We start from the raw sequence: 18,447 nt of genomic DNA, 5'->3' as shown, positions 1-18,447 counted from the left end.
AATTTTCCTGCTGGGATGGGTGTCCCAGGGTCTCCTTGCTTTCTCTTGATTTCTTCGCTTTGATTTTGCACTGGAAGCTACAATGCACTTTTGAAATGCCTAAATTTGTATGTCTCTGATGGTCTCCTATGGCTGCTAAAATCAGTATTCCAGAGCTGTATCTGTGCTGCTTTCCCCTGCTGAGCAAGTACACTGCCAGAAAAAACCAACCAGCACCTCATTTTACATTTTATTTCCTTTTTTTCCTCTTTTTTCTTTTTTTTTTTAAGGGAAAAACTAAAAGCTACAGATGCCATAAAGGGTGTAGCTCATTTTATGGGCTTCACTACTGGAGCACTAAAACCATATTTTTTTCTTTTTTTTACAGAAAAACTTTTTGCAAAAATCAGCATGTAAACAAGAAGCCACTTCAGCCTCGGAGCCGTGTTGTTATTTCCTCGCGGCTGTCTCGCTCGCCAGTCGTCGAGAGCGGGCCGAAGGTGCTTCCTCCTCCTCGGCAACTCCCCCCTGAGGGTAGACCACAAAACACAGCTTCTGTCCCCAGCACGTCATGGACTCTGTGAAGAGCAAACGTGCGATGGTTAATGGGGATGCTCGAGCTCTTCTAAACAAAAGCGTGGTGCCGGGGCAATGCAACATGCGAAAAAATGTGCATCTTCCCAGCCTGGGCTGCTTGACCCTGCTGCACAGCCGACTGTCCCCTCCTACCCTCTCCAGCTCAGCCACAAAACCGTGTTTGCAAAGCTTTAGGGATGCCCACCCACAGTCCTTCCCTGGCCCCTCGCAGAGCTGCCCAGTGCTGCGCATGGCAGGCTGGCGGGGCCGGGCCGGGCTGGCTGCCAGCCCTCCTGGCACTGCGGCAGCCCTGCGGTGGTGGTGGGCACCACTGGTCTTGGGGAGCTGCTGGCAGCAGAGCCCCACCACAGCCAATGGAAACCCTCTGGTCAGAGCAAAGGGCCTGGCTGTCTTCTTTGAAAGCCCTCACTTTGGAGCAAAACGATTAAAAGCCAAACACAACCAAAACATAAAATGTGCAGTTTTAGTTTTACATGAGTGATAAAATAAGACCTTCTTATTTTTTGAGTATGAAATAATTCATCATGCCATGCAGGGCCTGTGCAGTGGGCCATGCTGGTGGCACAGCAGGAGAAAAGCAGGGCAGGAGGGAGGCAGTAAATGTGCCAAATAAGTGGCAGCTCTCAGCCATTTATTAGTCCTTTTGAGATAGCTCATTTAGTTTTTACATGCTTAAAGTTACACCCCTTTGCATGTGCTTTGGGACAGGCTGCCATGAGCGATCTGAGCAGGTGGGGAGATGCACAGGGGAGGCAAACACACCCAGGAGGAAGAAAAGCAGTTGGTCAAAGGCAAGTGCTGGCCAGCCACAAAAATGCTGCCAAAGCCAGAGCCACTTTGTGCCCAGGGGCTGCCCATGACCAAGAGTGGCAGTCAGGCTCATGCGGGTGGTTCTCTGGCTGTTTTAGTGCTGATGCATCAGATGTGAAGCAGATCCCCACAGACCCCAGCGCAACCAGCGGCTCCACGAGTGCTGCAAGGCACCACGGCACTGGCTTACCTATTAGCCTATTTACACACTTTGGTTTATTTCTCCAGTAGACTCCAAGAAAAAACACTGGCACTCCAGTTAAAATGATAATGAGTCCTACGCCACAGACAACTGGCTCAGAGTATAAGCTGAAGATCAGCAGAAATGCCCAAAATGCCAGGTAAGCGATGGGGATGAGGAGGTTTACCTGGGAGGAGAGAGCAGAGCAGAGCATGACTGTGCAGAGCAACAGCAGTGGCTGACCAGCAGCGAGGGGCTGTGGGGGCCTGCAGGCAGTGCTGCGGCTTCAGGACTTCCCGTGGGTCGTGTCCCCCTTCCCTCTACCACAGTTCTCCTCTCTGCCCACCCCAGCAAGTTCACAAAGGGTCTGCCTGTGTAGCCTGTTTTTACAGGGACATGGATTGGGACCTCAAAGCCTTACCACTATATCATTAAAGAAACTGTTTTTCAAAACAGGAGGATGGAAGGCTTGGTGTGCCCATCCTGCCCTTTGCATCGCTATTGTGACCAAGAGCTTTAGCTTTAACATTGTCACCTTGATAGGTCTGAAGATTTTGGGTTTCTTCCAGCGTAACACAATCAGGCCTATAATTGTCACTCCGTAGCAGAGGTAGTTGATAAATGACACGTAGTTGATTAGCGTGTATGTGTCTCCAACGAGCATGATGATAAGAGTAGCCAAACACTGAAAAGAGAGAAGCATGGTCTTACTTGGGTCATTACTAGAAAAGGTAGCTTAAAAGCAAAAAAAACCAAGCAAAAACCCTATAAAAGCAGTTAAATTCCTTTTGTTTATGGTCCCTGCTGGGCGTCTGCTCCCTTCTGCGGTTTGATGCGTTATCCCTGAGCTGTGCCTCCAGGGCTGGGGCTGAATGGGGAGTCCGGGTTACCTGGAGCATGCTGAAGCCCGAGACCAGCAGGTCTGTTTATAAATACCCTCGGGTGCTGACAGAGGTGGCTCTGCTGCTCATGGCCAAGGCAGGCAGGGCTGGGAGGACTGGCAGAGCTCCCCATGGTCCCACTCACCCATTTCTGTTGTGTGTTTTAAAAGCTATTGAACCCTATGGTGAGGAGTGACGATAACAGGATTTCTTGCAGACACATTGTGGTCAGTGTGCTATGTTGTTGCAGGTGCCCTCTATATTATAAAGAATAAGAGGTTTGCCCTTCCCCCCTGCTGGCCCATGGCTGATGCTGCAGATGATTGGTGTCATTAATCTTTTGAGCATTTCTTGTGTTTGGAAACTGGCAGATGGATGGTGGAAGTTTCCATGCCTATACTGGCTTGTTTGTACTGTATTTCTACATAACTCTGTAAAGCCAGGAGAGCTGGCTTGGGGGCCAGGGGGTTGGTCCTTGGGTCCTGCACCCCCGCTTGTCAGTACCGCAGGAGCTGAGCTGAGCCCCTGCCTGCACCACATACCAGCCTTATGAACGTTGTCTGCTGGTGGCCAGAGCCTGAGGGAAACTGAATGACCAAATCCCTCCAGAAAGCGCACGGGATTTGGGGCTGTCTTACTCTAGGCTCTCTTTTCGCTTACGTCCCTTTTTCTTAATTAGCTGTTTCAATAGCAAAGTCCTCTCAGGAGGGAGGGCTTCAGCACCACAGGCATTAGGAGTTATGCTCCACTGCAGTGAATGTCCCTTTGGTCACTCTGTGACCCTGTTCAAAGCTTCGCAGACTTGGCAGGGGTGGGGGATTTCAACACGTCGACCAGTCTCACCACAAAATGGATTTCAAGTAGGGCAGTGTTTTGTACTGGTGTCATATAACATGTTTCCTGCTTGCCTCTGACAGGCACACAGTATCATACGCACATACAACCCTCTCCTGCCCTTAATGGGTTTTGCAGTAATGCCACTCAGAGAAGTGAGATTTTGTGCGTAGGTGTTTCTGATGTGTCAGATCTGCTCATGGTGTGGGTGTGATCCCCGAGTCCTACGAGGCTGTAGAACGGTGCGCTGCTCCCTGCATAGCCTGGCCACAGCCTCGGCATGGCAGGTGAGAGAGCTAGCTGCTCCCCACTATCTTGCAAAAAAACCTCTAGTCCGTTTATTTTCAATTTAGCTTAGCCCCTTGATTTTTGAAAGGATTAGTAAAAATGCAGGTGTGTCTGATGATGTTAAAAAGGCCTCTCTCCATGTACAAAGAAACCTTTCTCCATGCAAAGAGCTAGGTGTTATACATTGGAAGGGAAAAAGGAACTTGATGATTAATTAGGTTTGCTTAAAGTCTGACCCAGTTTGCTCTTGTAGCTGCCTACACTATATTATTTTCATATTTCTATTTGTTAAGAAATTAGTATTTCCTAGCAGCATTTGGTATACCCTTAGATGCATCAAAACGCCTTCAGATGATGACTTGATATGCAGTGTTGGTTCTGTGATTTGCACTGTAATTCAAGGGGGTGGTTTGAGTGGAGCGGGGGGCCGGCAAAAGCCTGGCTGCTCGGCCAGCTTGGATCAGGCAGCCCGCTTGTGTTGGGGCTGTTTCACAGTGAAGCAGCCTCTGAAACTCAGTGTGTTATTTCAGCTGATGCATTTTTAAGGACAAAGGAGTTCTGCTTTGTCGGCACCATCGGAGCTGAGCTGCCTGGTGGGAGCCCGTGATGGGGCCAGCACTCTCTGGCTTCCCAGGGCAGGACAGACTGTGGGCAGTTTACCCCAAAACCCTGCAAAGGCAACACGCGAGATGTTTGTGGTCAGGTACTAAGCCCTGGGAATGCCGTAAAGCCTCAGCTAGGCTTATTTTGTCATAAAAGTGGAATGTGCAGGAAGCTTATTTGGTGAAACTTGGTCTGGGCGTATTGTGCCAGGATTGCTGTTAGAGCCAGGAGACACATAGGTGTTCATGTTCCTAGTGCACCTGGGGTCAAACCCTCACTGTTTTGATATCAGTGGCAAAACTGCTGTTGGCAGCATTTGATGCAGCTGAAATTTCAAGCAAATGCCCTTCAGGGAATTCCCTTGCTCAGGCCATGAGGCTGGGTGTGGCAGCATCAGGAATCATCTCCCTCTTTAACACCTTCTATGCCACAGTAAAACCCATCACATCTAGCTTTAATGTTGGTAAAAGCGTATGAAGCTCTTTGTTTCAAATAATAACTTCTGCAAGTCATTAGTATCGTGGATGTTTATGCTCTATTAAAAAGTTACAGAAATCTTCTTCCCATGGGAGCACACTAGCAACCTGACCAGCCCTAAGCCCTCCCAACACTTGGCCTGTTGGTTTCTGATCTTTTCAGGTGACCATTTGTCTGCCTGATGTACCATCCAGCAGATGCTTTATTAAGGGCCACTGTAATCATTGTCCCTGCTTAATTTTTTGGCCCACAGAAAAGGAATACCCCTGCTCCTCAGAGTACTGTCCGATCATCCCTCACAAAAATGTCCTACTCGTTGAGAGTAGGTAACTTTTTCCTCTCCCTTGGACCTGCCAGGTCTCTGGATTTGGTGGTGGGATCTAAACCAGCCGTGCTAGAGTGGGATTAGCGGTGACCATGGGGATTTCCAAATGTTTGTGGAAAGCAGGCAAAATTAGTCAAAAGAGCTCATATTTTTCTTAAATGAAGTATGTCTGTTTCAAAAGCCAGTCTCTATCCCTGCTGTTGTACAAATGGCAATGGGTTTATATTGCAGCTCAAGTTAGGTGTGAGGGAAATCCTCCAAGTGTCATGGGTGGTTGGGAGTGGGAGAGATTTTTTTGGAGGCTGAAGGCTGCTCCTCTCTGAGGCCATCAGAGCTGCTCAGCCAGCACCCACCAGTAGCACTCCAGGTCTACTCGCTTCTCCTCCTCTGGGGTAAAATGGCCTCTCAAGGATTTTTCTAGCTCTCCTCTCTGTGACTCAGTATTTCTAAGAGCAGTTTACAGGGTGACAGAGCAGGGGTGGTAAAACTTACACAGACAAGCAGGGCAGGGATGGGCGTGCAGTACTTGACATGGATCATGGCAAGCAAACTTGGCAAATGGCCTTCTCGGGCACCAGAGAAACATAACCTGGAAATAAGAATAGTAATGCTGAATCCACTGGGTGTGCAACAGCCTCCTCAATATCTAGCCACGTATCGTCTCTAATCTCAGCTGACCACATTGGTCTTGCTGTGGAAGGAAGCTGCGGCCTGTGGGTGCTGGGCTGTTACCGGGAAGATGACTAGAGACTGCCTGTGTAACCTTACATAAGTTATTTAAACTAGACTCTTCAGTATACAAGGCCTTTAATGGCTAATGCCATCTGTGAAATGACCTGCTCTGAGATGCTGAATTACTTCTGAGGAGGAGGACTGAAATTTTTCCAGTCTTTGTCTGCTGGCCAGCATTGCCTCCCTACCCAGGGTGGGATGAATACTCTGAAGTTTGTGTGGTGGTCAGCCATACATAGCCAAGGCATAAAACCCTTCATAGATAATGTTTCCAGTGTCAAAAAGGTTTTGGACAAGGTTTAACATGCCTTAAGATTTCACTTTTAAGGGCATAACCTGTAACATATACACTCAGATTTGTTGCATCTCATTATACTCATGAAAGTGCTGAGATAAATAACTTTCCCAAGGTACTTAAGACTTGAGTCATTTCCTCAAAAAAATTTTTATCACTTTTAAATTAAGTTCAGAGAGGTCAATTAATATAAATAGACTTTACAGACCACAATATAATAGACTTACAGATTCTGGCCCCACTATCAGCAGCGTGCATGCAAAGCATTTTTCCAGCACAGGCATGAAAATGTCTGTAACCGGGAACAGCACCAGGCCCTAAAAGTCCTCTCTGAGTGAAGCACAGTTTGGCTTGTAGCTACTGGAACTTTATTGATGCAAAATTAGTTTGGTTCCACACTAAAGCCATGTTTGGCTCTAACTGTGAGTTACTCCACATCTGCAGACACTTTCAGTAGCTTGTAAGGATTATTTTGCAAGAGATTCCATGATTCAGTATTACATTTGCTGATTTGAAACAGAGCAATTCATTACTGAATGTATCCAACATGCCCAACAATGACCTCCATCTGTACAACATCCAAAACAGCTAGCTAGCATTTCTTTAGCAAATGAAATTAAAACAGCCCCTCCCCAAATTAGATAAGGTTCATAAAATTGTACTCCATCTAACCTTGACGAGGTAAAAAGGTATCCATTTATTCCTCCAAATGTAGATAGGGCCACTGAGACTGGCATAACCCAGGAAAAATAGCCCAGTAACTTTTCACCAAAAGTCTAAAGCAACAGAAGGCAGAGAAACTGAAATACACTGCAAAGCATAGAACCGAAATCAAAGTGTATTTTAGACATCCAGGGAATGGTTTACTTACTACCGCCACAGCGTTGGAGGACAAGAGCTCTTGGGGTGACATGGCAGTGAAATATGCAATGTTGGTGAACGTATACACAAATGTCACCAATGGGATGGATATGAATATGGCACGAGGTAGGTTCCTAATAAAAGAATTGGGAGGTTAGGTAAGAAATTACAGTAATGCACGGTGAGACCACAACAACCATGTATGGCCCAGGGGAGGTCACCCAGCTGGGTGGGTTTATCGGCTCTTTCTCTGGAGGGGAGCAGTGCTTCCACTGGCTCTTTGACCCGCTGCAGGTTGGAGAAGGCTAAAAGTGCTATGAAATGCCACATCTGCAGGGGAGCTCCCTGGGACAAAAATACCAAGTGCTCCCTTAGGGCTTTTGGTTGGGCTTGAAGCAGCATGTTGCTGAAAATGAAATAGCTGTCTTTCAGAAGCCCTATGTACAGGCACCCGTGATGGAAAAAAAATGCCTTGTTTTGCTTTACTTTCACCTGTTCTGAAAAGGAATGGGATCCTGTTCAGGTTGCTGCCTTGGCCCATCCCATGCTGTAAGTCTGGTCAGGTCTTACAACACTGTGGCAACTTCAAGTAGTATAGATGTACTTGACCTCCAATCCAGAGACCTCCTTAGAGCTAGACACCTGAACTGTTCTGTATCTAATGCAATAATGCATTTTTCTCTGTGTCAGATTTGGAAAAAATGTTTTTAAAAAGTGTATTTAATCTTTGTGATTTTGAACAGATTTAGTAAAAATGAGAATTGGTTTTGGTTATCCAATTATTGTTTTATATTTTAGTTTCCCCTCAGAGGCTGCAAAAATAATTTAAAAAGGCCACCAGCCCTTTTTCTCTATTTCTCAGCTAAGGCCATATTTGCCTTATATAAGTCATAACTTTTCATTATTCAGTTTTGAAATCATGGTGGTCCATTAAAATGTTGGTGTTTTATTGAAGGAACACATTACCACACTTTCTTCACTCCTGCTAAGATCTCTGGACATGCACTTTGCCACTCACTAGTGTGAAGGCATGTGCACAGCTGCTTGTAAGGCTGCAGCTTTAATTCATTCCCATCTAGGCTGTGTAATAGCTTAAATTTCTCCTTGTTTAATTGCTGTGTGCATTGGATGCCCAGAAACAGCTAATGCTTCAAGAGCTGCTCTTGGCATTTGTCATTACACTTCATCAGCTCAGAAATGTTGAAACATTTGAGCTTTGCTTTACTAAACTAAAATTCACTTTCCCTCCAGCTTTCCCAGCCTGCTCATGATAAATAATTTCCAGGCCCCTTCCTGCACCCAGGACCAGCAGCCACCTGATGTTGGTCACCCGGTGGGCAGGTGCCCACAGCCACGCTGGGGCAGGGAGCACTGCCTTCACTGCACGACAACTTTCTAATCTTCTCTTTGAGGTGTCTGTGGAATATCCCTTTTGGGTGAAAAAGCAAAACGACTTCCAGCATAATTCAACATTTTTCTAGTAGAAGTGATTCTCCCTATAGATACTTATATGACATCTCATCAATGGTTAATTTTCTGCTGTAGAAGCACTGTATGATCAAATAGTGCCATAAAGATATTGCTGGTTTGTTTCAATTAATGCCTCGTGCAATATATTTTTAATTTTAGTGTTTCTTTAACTTGCCTGTTATCTGTTTGAAACAAAAAATATCTCTCTCCTTTAGAAAGACTGGTCCCGTAGATATGGAAGGACATCACTCCAGCTTATTAAATGAATAATATTACCAGATGGCTCCAATGTCTCAGCACTTCAAGAAAATGTGAATGGCATGGAAATGGATACTTGCCTGCGGGGATCAACCAGTTCTTCTGTCACATAGTTCAAGAAGTTCCAGCCACTGAACGCAAATGACCCTTGAAGAAAAGCTAATGCTAAATGCCCCACGGATGGAGTCATCCAAAAATTGAATGCGTTGCCTGGTGTCAGCTCTTCATAGTTTCCTGCACAGGGAGTGCAAGCAAGAGGTTAAGCCATTGCTACCTGCCAGAGACACCAGAAAATAGGCAAACTTTTGCTTTTTGGTCTTTATTTTTATTCTTTATTCCTATTGGATTTGAGACTTCATGTTCTTCATGTCACCATGGCCTGGCATTGCACTTGCAGTGCTTTCTGTGGGACAGTGCCCTGGGAAGGCAGCTCGGGCTGAACACAAGCATCCCTTGCTGCCATCTGTGCTGCAGCACCGGTGTCACTGCCGTGACTCATGGGACCCTTTGGCAACCTGTACTGCCTGGGGATGGCTCCTCGGCAGTGTAAATTCCATGTTCTTAATGTGGTTTTCCTTTACAAGTGGTGTGGTTTAGTAGAAATACTGAAAAATAGAATGTCTATAGGGCTGGAAGATTTGTCAAGATTGTGGGACTATTCCCGCTGAGAAAACAAGTTTTCTGCTCTCTGTAAATGTCATATTTCATCTTCCTTTATATGACTCATCATGTACCTGCTAAAAACATTTTCAGCCTTTTGTGTTTTCTGCTTTCCATTAAGTTGGTGAATCAGTGAGACTTTTTTTTTTGTGTCTATTTTTAATCTTATAAACTTTTTGTAGGAAATTGGACTAAACCCCAAAATGAAGCAGGTGTCTTCCTGCCCTGGGCAAGGCGTCACTTATTCATTTTACACCCAGAGCAATTCAAATTTAAGGAACATATAACAGATTAAAAATTTTCAGTAACTATTCCAAAACATCCTCAGCTGCCCTCCTCTAGTCTATCAAAACTGAGAAGGCAGGCCAGAAAGGGACTTGTTGAGCAGATACAGCTGATTTCTCTGTTGTGCCACCCCCTCCATGGCTCTGTGTGTATGCAGCCCCACAGCTTGGCTAAATCCAGCTCTCCTTTGGGTCAGTTTGTAAGGAAGAAAGAGTGTAGTAAGTGGGAAAAATCAAGTCTATCAACAGTACCATACTCATGTTAGAGCTGTCTCACAGAGTACCTTTAAAGATCTGTATGAAGCCCACTGTAATGATAAGGGCCAGGGCTAAGAGTTTTCCTGCTGTAAATATATCCTGAATGCGTGTTGCCCATCGAACGCTGGAGCTGTTCACCCAGGTCAGGAGGACTAGAAAGCAAAAGACTGAATTCAGTGAAATGAAATTATGTTTATTTACAAACACACAGTCAAAGCATTGAAAAACACAGACGACATGCACGTTCCTGTGGGGACCTCTAGCGTGGCCGGGAACAAGGTTGAGGAGGAGTGTTGCCTTTCCCTAGGAGACCCCCAGCTGCAGGGGCATCCCTGGAAGCCAGCAGCCTTCCCCCTTGGGTGCTGCCCATTGGGGCTCCCCCCGGCTCTAGTAACTGTGCCTGAGTAGTGCTCAATATGCAGGGATCACCACCTCCTAGTGGAAACTGTAAACGTCTTCAGTCCGTGTAGCTCCGGTTTGCTTTTGCTGGCTCTGTAAGTAATTAATGCAGAGCCAGTGGGGTGCTGTGCTTCCTATACGCCCACATTTATGAATGTAAAAGAAGACTAGGAAGGGCTCAAATAGTGGTGGGTAACCTGTAGTGGTGGGTAATCTGTGCCAGGCACCCATGGCTCTGCAGGGAGCACAGCATTGCCCCATTCCAAAAGCTCACCTGCCACCACTGTCCCTGGGATCCACAGGGGTTCGGGTGCTGTTGTGCCCGCTCCAGCCCACTGTGCTTGCTGTGGGCAAGAGGGAAGGGACTGAATATCCTGCACCAGTCACAGTGCCTGTCCTGGGACCTCCCTGCTTGCCGTTTGGGTTGTGGCCGTGACCCCAGCCTGGCTGGAGCAAGTGGTCCCATGTAAAACCGAGGCAAGTTTTGCGTGTGTGCAACAAGCAAATACTCACGTAAACACACCATGGAGAGGATCCTGGAGGCGTTATATGGGGGTATACAGTTAGGGAAGACGGGCTGCAGGACATAGTTTGAGAAGGTCAGTGCAATGACGGCCAGACTGGTCGGGTACATGATAAGCACCGCACTCCACAGCAGCAGAAAGCTGAAAAGACAAGAAAAAGCACAAGAAAGCAGCTCTGGGGATGTGCTGGAGGAGGTAATGCATGCTCAGCTCTGCAGTGCTTCAGGACAGCTCCCAAGGCATCAGGACCTTCGTCCTGGCCACACCCAACAGTCACCTGCTTGTGCCTTTCCTCATCCCTTTTCCCATGTTCCCAGTGCAATTAAACATTTTTAAGCAAAGCACAGTTTAGGGATATATGGAAGATTATGCCCAGTGGGCACACTTTGATTTAGTTCTCTGTGTCAAAGTGAAAGCATCTCTCTTGCTTCTGGGCTCGTGTGTTACTGCAGCAGATGTCAGTCCCTACATTTTGGTGGGACCCCAGCTGTGGGCCAGCTGCACTCCTGGGGCTGCTACTGGCTCCCCGCTGGTCATTGGGGGGTTTCTTGTCACCATTTGGGTTGGCTCTGCAGGCTGGGTCAGGGCAGCTTAGTGCTGCAGTATTCTGCGATTGCTCAGCTGGGGTCCACCTGGGCTGATTGTCTGCCTCCAGCTGCAGCTGAAGGTGATTGCACTGAATGAGGTACTCTTGCAAATATGAAGTGTGAGATATTTCAGTTTCTTACTCTGGGAAAAGGAAAAAAATACTTATAAAACCAGCAGTGGATCTGGTTATTGTTTTAAAATATTTGAAGTATTATTTCTGTGGTGAGAAGTAGTCATTGCAAGAAAGTGAAACCCTGCTTGCCATGTACTTACACGCACAGATACATACACATTAATTCATTCATATACATGCATGAATGTAATGTAGAAGGATGCTCAGCAAAAATGAGGATTGCAAATGATATTTCCAAATAAGACAGTATAATTTCTAGATTACATAGATTGCTCTTTTGAAGGCTGCTCCCTCCCAGCATGCTGCCTGCTGCCAGCCCCTTAAATCTGGCACAGGCGGGGGAATCGCTTCTGGTGTTTCTTGCTGGGTACTCCTTGGGCAGAGGTGGTAAGTATCTCTCAGTCCCATCCTGTATTTTGCCTTCTTGTTTCTGAGAGCTATGAGACAATCAGATGCTTCCTTTTTTTTTTATTAACTACCAGAGAGTTAATTTTGTAAGCTGGCATGATGCAAAAGCTGGTTACTTTCCCAAATGGCACTATTGTTTTTAAAACTCAGGGATTTTTTTCCCCTTTTCTTTACTGTGTTTTATGACTCCTTTTTCTTTTTCTTTCTTTCAAATTTCTGATATTTTTGTCATGGTTCAGAGCAGTTTTCTCCAGTAATTGCTTTTTGCTATTTGGTGCTGTGGGTGGTGTACCCAGTTTGGGGTAGCTTTGCAGACCCTGCTTGCTGGGTGAGTTAACCCAGCTGGTGCCCATTGAAGACTAAATATTACTTAAAGAGTGCAATAATAATTTGCTGACAGGGTTAGGATGCTGACAGTGCTGAGTGAGGTCAAGTTCAGCCCTCATTGTCCCTGCATGAGCCCTAGCTGGGTGTGTCCAGTAGTGCTGCTGCCAGCTGGCAGGGCTCAGGCAGAGCCCTGTCAGTGGGACCATGGGGTTTGCTGGGCAGAGGCCACCAGCTCTTCCTTATCATGTTTATCTTAGCGCATATAACTTAAGTAGGCTGAGAACTGCATTCAGCTAAAAAAAGTCAGTGGGGAGAATGACTCTGAAAACAGTATTTCAGGCAAAACTGGCCCTTGCTTCTATGGTGTAATATGGAGTGCATTACAGTTGGTGTTGGGTAGAATACAGTTTAATGGGAATGTGAATAATTTGATAGATTTCTGACAGTCAATTTGTTTCATGCTGAATTGAAATGCATGCAGGACTGATAATGCCAATTCAAGTAAATGCAGAATTTTAGCAGAGGGTGACAAAGTTGTACAGCCAAATGGGAAACTCAAACATGAGATGTCATTAAAATAAGAAGGAAGCTTGCCTAAGATGTAGGCCCACTTTTATCTCATTTTTCCAGGTAAATTTTAAGCAAAGCCTTGTTCTGAGAAAAAGATATCCATGCTGATCATGCAGATCACATTCATGTCCCTGAACATCCAGTGGCTGGGGCTGCACCACTGAGCGCTTGCCTCGCTCTTGCTGTGCTGCCGGCAGCTGCCAGGGGCAGAATCAGGAGCCAGAGGCCTGGCTGGCTGGGGATGGCTGTTCTTGAGTTAAATTGCTAGTGAGGAGGCGGTGTTTGCTGTGGCTGGCAGGCAGGGATTAATCCCAATGTGATTACCCAACACTCAGTCTTCTAGCAAGTCTTTGCTTTTAATGCACCACCTTTTATCATCTGTTGCATAGGAAAAGTTAAGAGTACAATCTCCTCAGCAAAAAAACAACTGTTCCAGATCAGCTATAATTAAGTGACACAGGGCTGAAATTTCCTGCAGACATAACTGAGTTTCAGATGTCCTTGCTATCATGGTGCACACAATTTGACAAATCCGGGTGCCAGCAGAAGGGCTGGAGGTGTGCTTTCTGCCCTGGACGCTCATGCAGAGGGAGCATAACCAGTGCTGGGAGCTCAAAGTCCACTTGAAGCAGGGACGTGTCATCATAGCACACCTAGAGTTACTTTGCCCAGCTTTTCAAATGGAAAGTGGGGGAATTACTGCCCTGAGGGCTGAGTTGTGGCACCGAGGGTGCCAGGAGTTGAACCCTATCTGGTAGGCTTTCACAGTTACTCACTATTTACAGCACTACAAGAATGTGAGAAGTTAAATCTTGTCTTGTTGCTAACTAAGAGGTTACCAGAAACAGGCTCAAGACAGCTGAATGGAGAGAAAAAAGACTATGTAGCTGCTCTTGTGATCCCCCCACCCTTTTGTTTTCATGAGCATTGGAGTTTGTGTGGGAAATCTGAGATCCTGCATGTACTGATGGTGAAAGGGCTGGTAAAATAACCTCCCTGAGTGTATTCTGAGCAAACCATGGTTGTGTGTAAGGAGCATCAATAACTGCTAGCTGGATGGCCTCTGCTGTGTTTTTTGCTATTGAATCTGATCCAAAGTCCATTCAAGTTGATGGCTATCCATCCATCACTGTGCATATGCACTAGATAACAGCTCTAATAAGATTCTCTCCCCCCCCCCCGAATTTTAGAAGCATGCTGGAATAAGTGACAACCTGTATCCCTGGATCAAAACTGAATTTTTTGCAGATATTGCTGCATACTAATTTCCCCACCTGTGGAAAGAAATGAAGAGCTTGGTTTGATCTGGGTCTCTAATAGTCTAGTGGACTTGGGGAAATGGGTTCTCAAACATGTACTTGGGATGTGTCTGTACTCTGAAGAGGATCTCTCGTTAGATATAAAATATCATGGAGTCAATGCAGCCCGTGAAAATAGAAAATTGAAGTGTACTCTACTTGTGTGTCATTAACAAAAGAAAACAATTTGAAACAGATGCTGTAGTACAGATCATCTTATGGGAAAAGCTGAACTGGTTTAGGAAATTTAGCACTAGTTTGAGTATTATTAATATTATCCTACATTGCTGAAAGAATAATTGTCTTTGGAAACTTTAGATTTTTACACCAACAAAGAAGAAACACAAATATATTTGTAGCATGTTTTACTTGCAGTTCAGAGTGACACTTACCAAAGTTTTGGCTTAGAGCTCTCTGCTGATTTCAATACTATTGATTTTTAGTAAGGACGTAGGTCCAGTCACAGTCACTGCTGGTAAAGCAGCAATGTTAGTTGCAATGTTATTGCTGAGCATTCAGGAGAAGTTGTATTTATTTTCATGGGTTTTTCATGAAGCTGAACTTATTAATTGTCTGCTGCAAGAATGCATATTAAGCCTATTGTTTACTATTTTGGGGAATGTTCTTTTTATGACCTGTACAGGCATGCAAGTCCCTATGCATTTAAGATGAGCTGTGCTCAGATGGCTCCAGCAGCACTGGATGTGACGTGTTCCCTGCACTTAGTGTGTTCATACACAAGTGCTTTTTGAAACCAAAATGACTTCTAAATGAAGATGAAAGTGGCAAGTCTGCTCTCTGGCCAGACCAGAGTCTGGTGCAACAGGAGCCCTCACCTCTTCCTTCTCTCCTGGCCAGAGCTGCCAGGGAGTGTCCCTTCTGCCGGGTAATCTCCAGCTGAGTTTTGCCATCACCACTGCTTTCAGCAGCATTGAATGCGCTGGCCTTCAGCTGCACTTGGAGCAGGGCTGCTGCTCTGCAGCCAGATATTCTGCCAGCTCAGGAGATGGCCTTGTCATGCCTCTCTCTCTTTTATTCCATTCACCTTCTTACATCACACCTAGCAGCGTTATGGTTTTTTCTTTTTATTTATGCAACCAACTATCAATACTGCCAGTCTCAGAAGCTGGGGTATGTAGTACTCCAATGTTATGACCAAATAGTACTTCTTTGTTCCTTATACCTAGGCAGGAAAACATAATAAATGGGGAGGACTTTGGGGAGCAGGGACCAGACAACAGAACTGAAGAGGAAATGTCATGGGCTGGGTGAGTATGGCATGTGTTCCTACAATAAACGTCTTTGTGTGAATAGACCAAACCATCCAGATTTGCCATTGGGAAAATCCTTTGGCAGATGCACTAAAGCTTTTTGTGCTGAATTTTATGTTCTTTGCTGTGCAAAAAAATTAAATTAGAAGAGAAAATTGGACTTTGGGAGAGGCAGTGGGGTTTTTTTTTCTGCAGGGGAGGCACAGTTCATGCTCCTTAAGGGGCTCTTTCAGCTCTAAGCCCCATGTGCAAGTGTCAGAGGAGGAATGGGTGCTTCTGAAGTGGAAAACTGAAAGTGCTTGTGAGAGTTCCCCAAAGCTGCAGGCTTTCGGTGGTGGCTCAGCAAAGTGCAGCATGGAGCAATCCCAGCCCAGCTACTGGAAAATATGACTGACCCCCCCCTTTTTACACTTTTGCTGGTTTTGGCTGGGATAGAGTTAATTTTCTTCACAGCAGCTAGTGTGGGGCTGTGTTCTGGATTTGTGCTGGAGAGAGAGTTGATAACTCAGGGATGTTTTCATCACTGCTGAGCAGGGCTTGCACAGAGCCAAGGTCTTTTTTTGCCTTTCACCCCACCCGACCAGTGAGTGGGCTGGGGGGGCACAAGGAATTGGGAGGGGGCATAGCTGGGACAGCTGACCCCAACTGTCCCAAGAGATGTCCCACACCATACGGTGTCATGCTCAGCATATAAAGCTGGGGGAAGAAGAAGGAAGTGGGGGATGCTCAGAGTTATGGCGTTTTGGCTTCCAGGTAACGGTTACATGTGATGGAGCCCTGCTTTCCTGGAGGTGGCTGAACACCTGCCTGCCCGTGGGAAGGAGTGAATGAATTCCTTGTTTTGCTTTGCTTCCGCACACAGCTTTTGCTTTACCTATTAAACTGTCTTTATCTCAACCCATGAGTTTTCTCACTTTTTCTCTTCTGATTCTTTCCCCCATCCTGCTGTGGCGGGAGTGAGTGAGCAGCTGTGTGGGGCTTAGTTGCCAGCTGGGGTTAAACTACAACATCAAAACCTACCTGGAGGCTTCTTGCCTAAGGCAACCCTTTGTCATACTTAAGACTCAGTTCATTTTTTTTGGAGGAAAGGTGAAGTCTCTTCACAAAGCAAGAACGGGAGCACTGCTTCTCTTCAGGTGACAAGGTAGTGCTTTTTTCATATTGCTTGTGCATCACAAGCCTGAACACCAAGAAAGATGCTGCCGCAACAGAGAGCTCCCTGCATTAAGAGATAAGAGCTTTGGTCTGTCCCCAGCTAAATGCTGGCTGGCGATCAGTGAATGGGCATGTGGTATGTTATAGCAACTGCATAGCCTGGTGCTTTCTGGTACTGTGCACGTTCTCTGAACACAGAACAGATAAAGGCATGTTTAGTTGTACTTGATTTCTAATTTCTTTTTCTCTCCTAGAAAGCATAATTCTTCTGGTTTTGTGAAACTCTTGATGGTTTCTGGCCTCCTTCACAGTGATATTTCTGGGATAGTACATGTGACTGCTTGTGCAGTTTTATGCTCTGCCATTTTTATGGTCCTTGCTTGCAGGCTCTATTCCTGGGAGCAGGTGATGGAGAAAGTTGCTGACTGCCTGCCGTAGTGTCCTAGGGGAGTGGGGGCTTTGCCAAGTGGCTCCTGCCTTCCATGAGAGAATGAGCCTCAGTGAAGATGAATGGAGATTTTGGCTAACCAAGCTAATGCTGTTTTTACCTCAATCCATGCTGCGATGCCAGTGTAGTTTTCTATACCAAGTGGGACAATGTTCAAAGGAGTGATTCCTCTGACTGAAGAAACATGGACTTTCATGAGAACCAGTATAAGGCAAGGGTTTAAGTCTGACAAGCATCAGAAAACTACTTTGCAACCTAGCCTGTTTTCAGATGCTGGCTGTGCCAGGTGGCACTGAGCCAAGGCAGGCACGAGCCCATGGGATGGATGACAACCTGCCAGTGTTACGTCTGTGCTGATTTACTGTAGCTCAGCAGCTAGCTCAACTATTATGAGCTTGTTTTCCGGCTCAAACAAGAGGGAATGTTGGTTTTTTATTTTTCACAAATAAAACACCAACATGTGGCATGACCTCTTTACTTGCAAATGAGCGAGCTGGCCAGAAAGTTCTGGTGCTTCTCTAGCGAGCTGTGAGTAGAGGCTATCGGTTTCATTTTTCTTGTTGAAGACACCATAAAATATACAGTCAAATATAAATGATGACCTCCTCTCTCTTGTTCCTTCCTTTCTTAGCCACACGACTCTGAAATCATTCCCTGAGTTAGCATTTCCCCCCTCTTTGAATTTACAACAATTATTTTGTACAGCTGCAAACAGGCGCCTGCACCCGGGATGCTTCTGTGGGCAAATCTCCTTCTCCAGCAATTTTCTGTATTCTACTGTAGGAAAGTCTTGCGGTGTAATGCCATAGAAATATTTGCTGCCTTCTGCACTGATAGTCAAAGGAGGGCTTTTGTTTCTGGCGAGTAGCTCCAGTCTAGCTTCCCTCTAGTGTGAACCTCCTCAATACAAGGTACTGATTGTTTATGGCTGGCACGCAGGAATGTCACTTGGACACAGCATCATTTACGGCACCGTTCTTTACTTTCATGGACTTTATTGAGTCAAAGAGGAAGTGAAAGCATCCATAGCTCTGTGTAGGTATGATTTGGTATTTCTAATGACTTTGCAAAAGCATTTTATTGACAAATGTTCTCTGTCCAAGTCAGATACCTTTTCCATACTTAACATACTAAGTATAAATGTATTTTCAAATTACTTTATAGAGATATGGTACTTACCCAGCTAACCCACCAAAAATTTCTGTGACGTAGGAATAATCCCCTCCCGATTTGGGGATAGTGACTCCCAGTTCAGCGTAACATAGCGAGCCAAGGACAGCCACCCCGCCGCCAAGCACCCAAATAATGAGAGCGAGTCCCACTGAGCCGGTGTGCTCCAAAACTCCTTTTGGTGAAATAAAGATCCCAGAACCAATGATATTACCTGGAAAGGACAAAAAGTTTGCAGTGAGGTAACAGAAAGCAATAAATGCACTTTTATTTTTTTTTTATTAAAAACAACCAAAAAGGCAAACAAAGCCACAGTCCCCACACAACCAAATAAGAACTCCCTGTCAAATTCTGTCTTGCAGA

At 45.7% G+C, this 18,447-nt stretch overlaps 1 protein-coding gene across 1 annotated transcript in view; it reads right to left on the bottom strand.

Annotated features, from left to right (window-relative positions):
• Window positions 1–268: 268 nt before the first annotated feature.
• Window positions 269–18,447, bottom strand: part of SLC7A10 (solute carrier family 7 member 10) — a 45,183-nt gene continuing 27,004 nt past the window's right edge. The window contains 10 exon segments of the mRNA XM_075101407.1: window positions 269–557; window positions 1,577–1,754; window positions 2,103–2,252; window positions 5,468–5,564; window positions 6,675–6,778; window positions 6,874–6,997; window positions 8,672–8,825; window positions 9,820–9,945; window positions 10,706–10,857; window positions 18,094–18,298. Coding sequence (XP_074957508.1) covers window positions 430–557; window positions 1,577–1,754; window positions 2,103–2,252; window positions 5,468–5,564; window positions 6,675–6,778; window positions 6,874–6,997; window positions 8,672–8,825; window positions 9,820–9,945; window positions 10,706–10,857; window positions 18,094–18,298 — 1,418 coding nt within the window. The 3' untranslated portion in view covers window positions 269–429.

This window comes from Phalacrocorax aristotelis, chromosome 8 (genome assembly GCF_949628215.1).
Source record: "Phalacrocorax aristotelis chromosome 8, bGulAri2.1, whole genome shotgun sequence".
Lineage (NCBI taxonomy): Eukaryota > Metazoa > Chordata > Aves > Suliformes > Phalacrocoracidae > Phalacrocorax > Phalacrocorax aristotelis.
The sequence above is the reverse complement of the archived record's forward strand: the minus strand, read 5'-3'. Positions and strand labels throughout refer to the sequence as shown.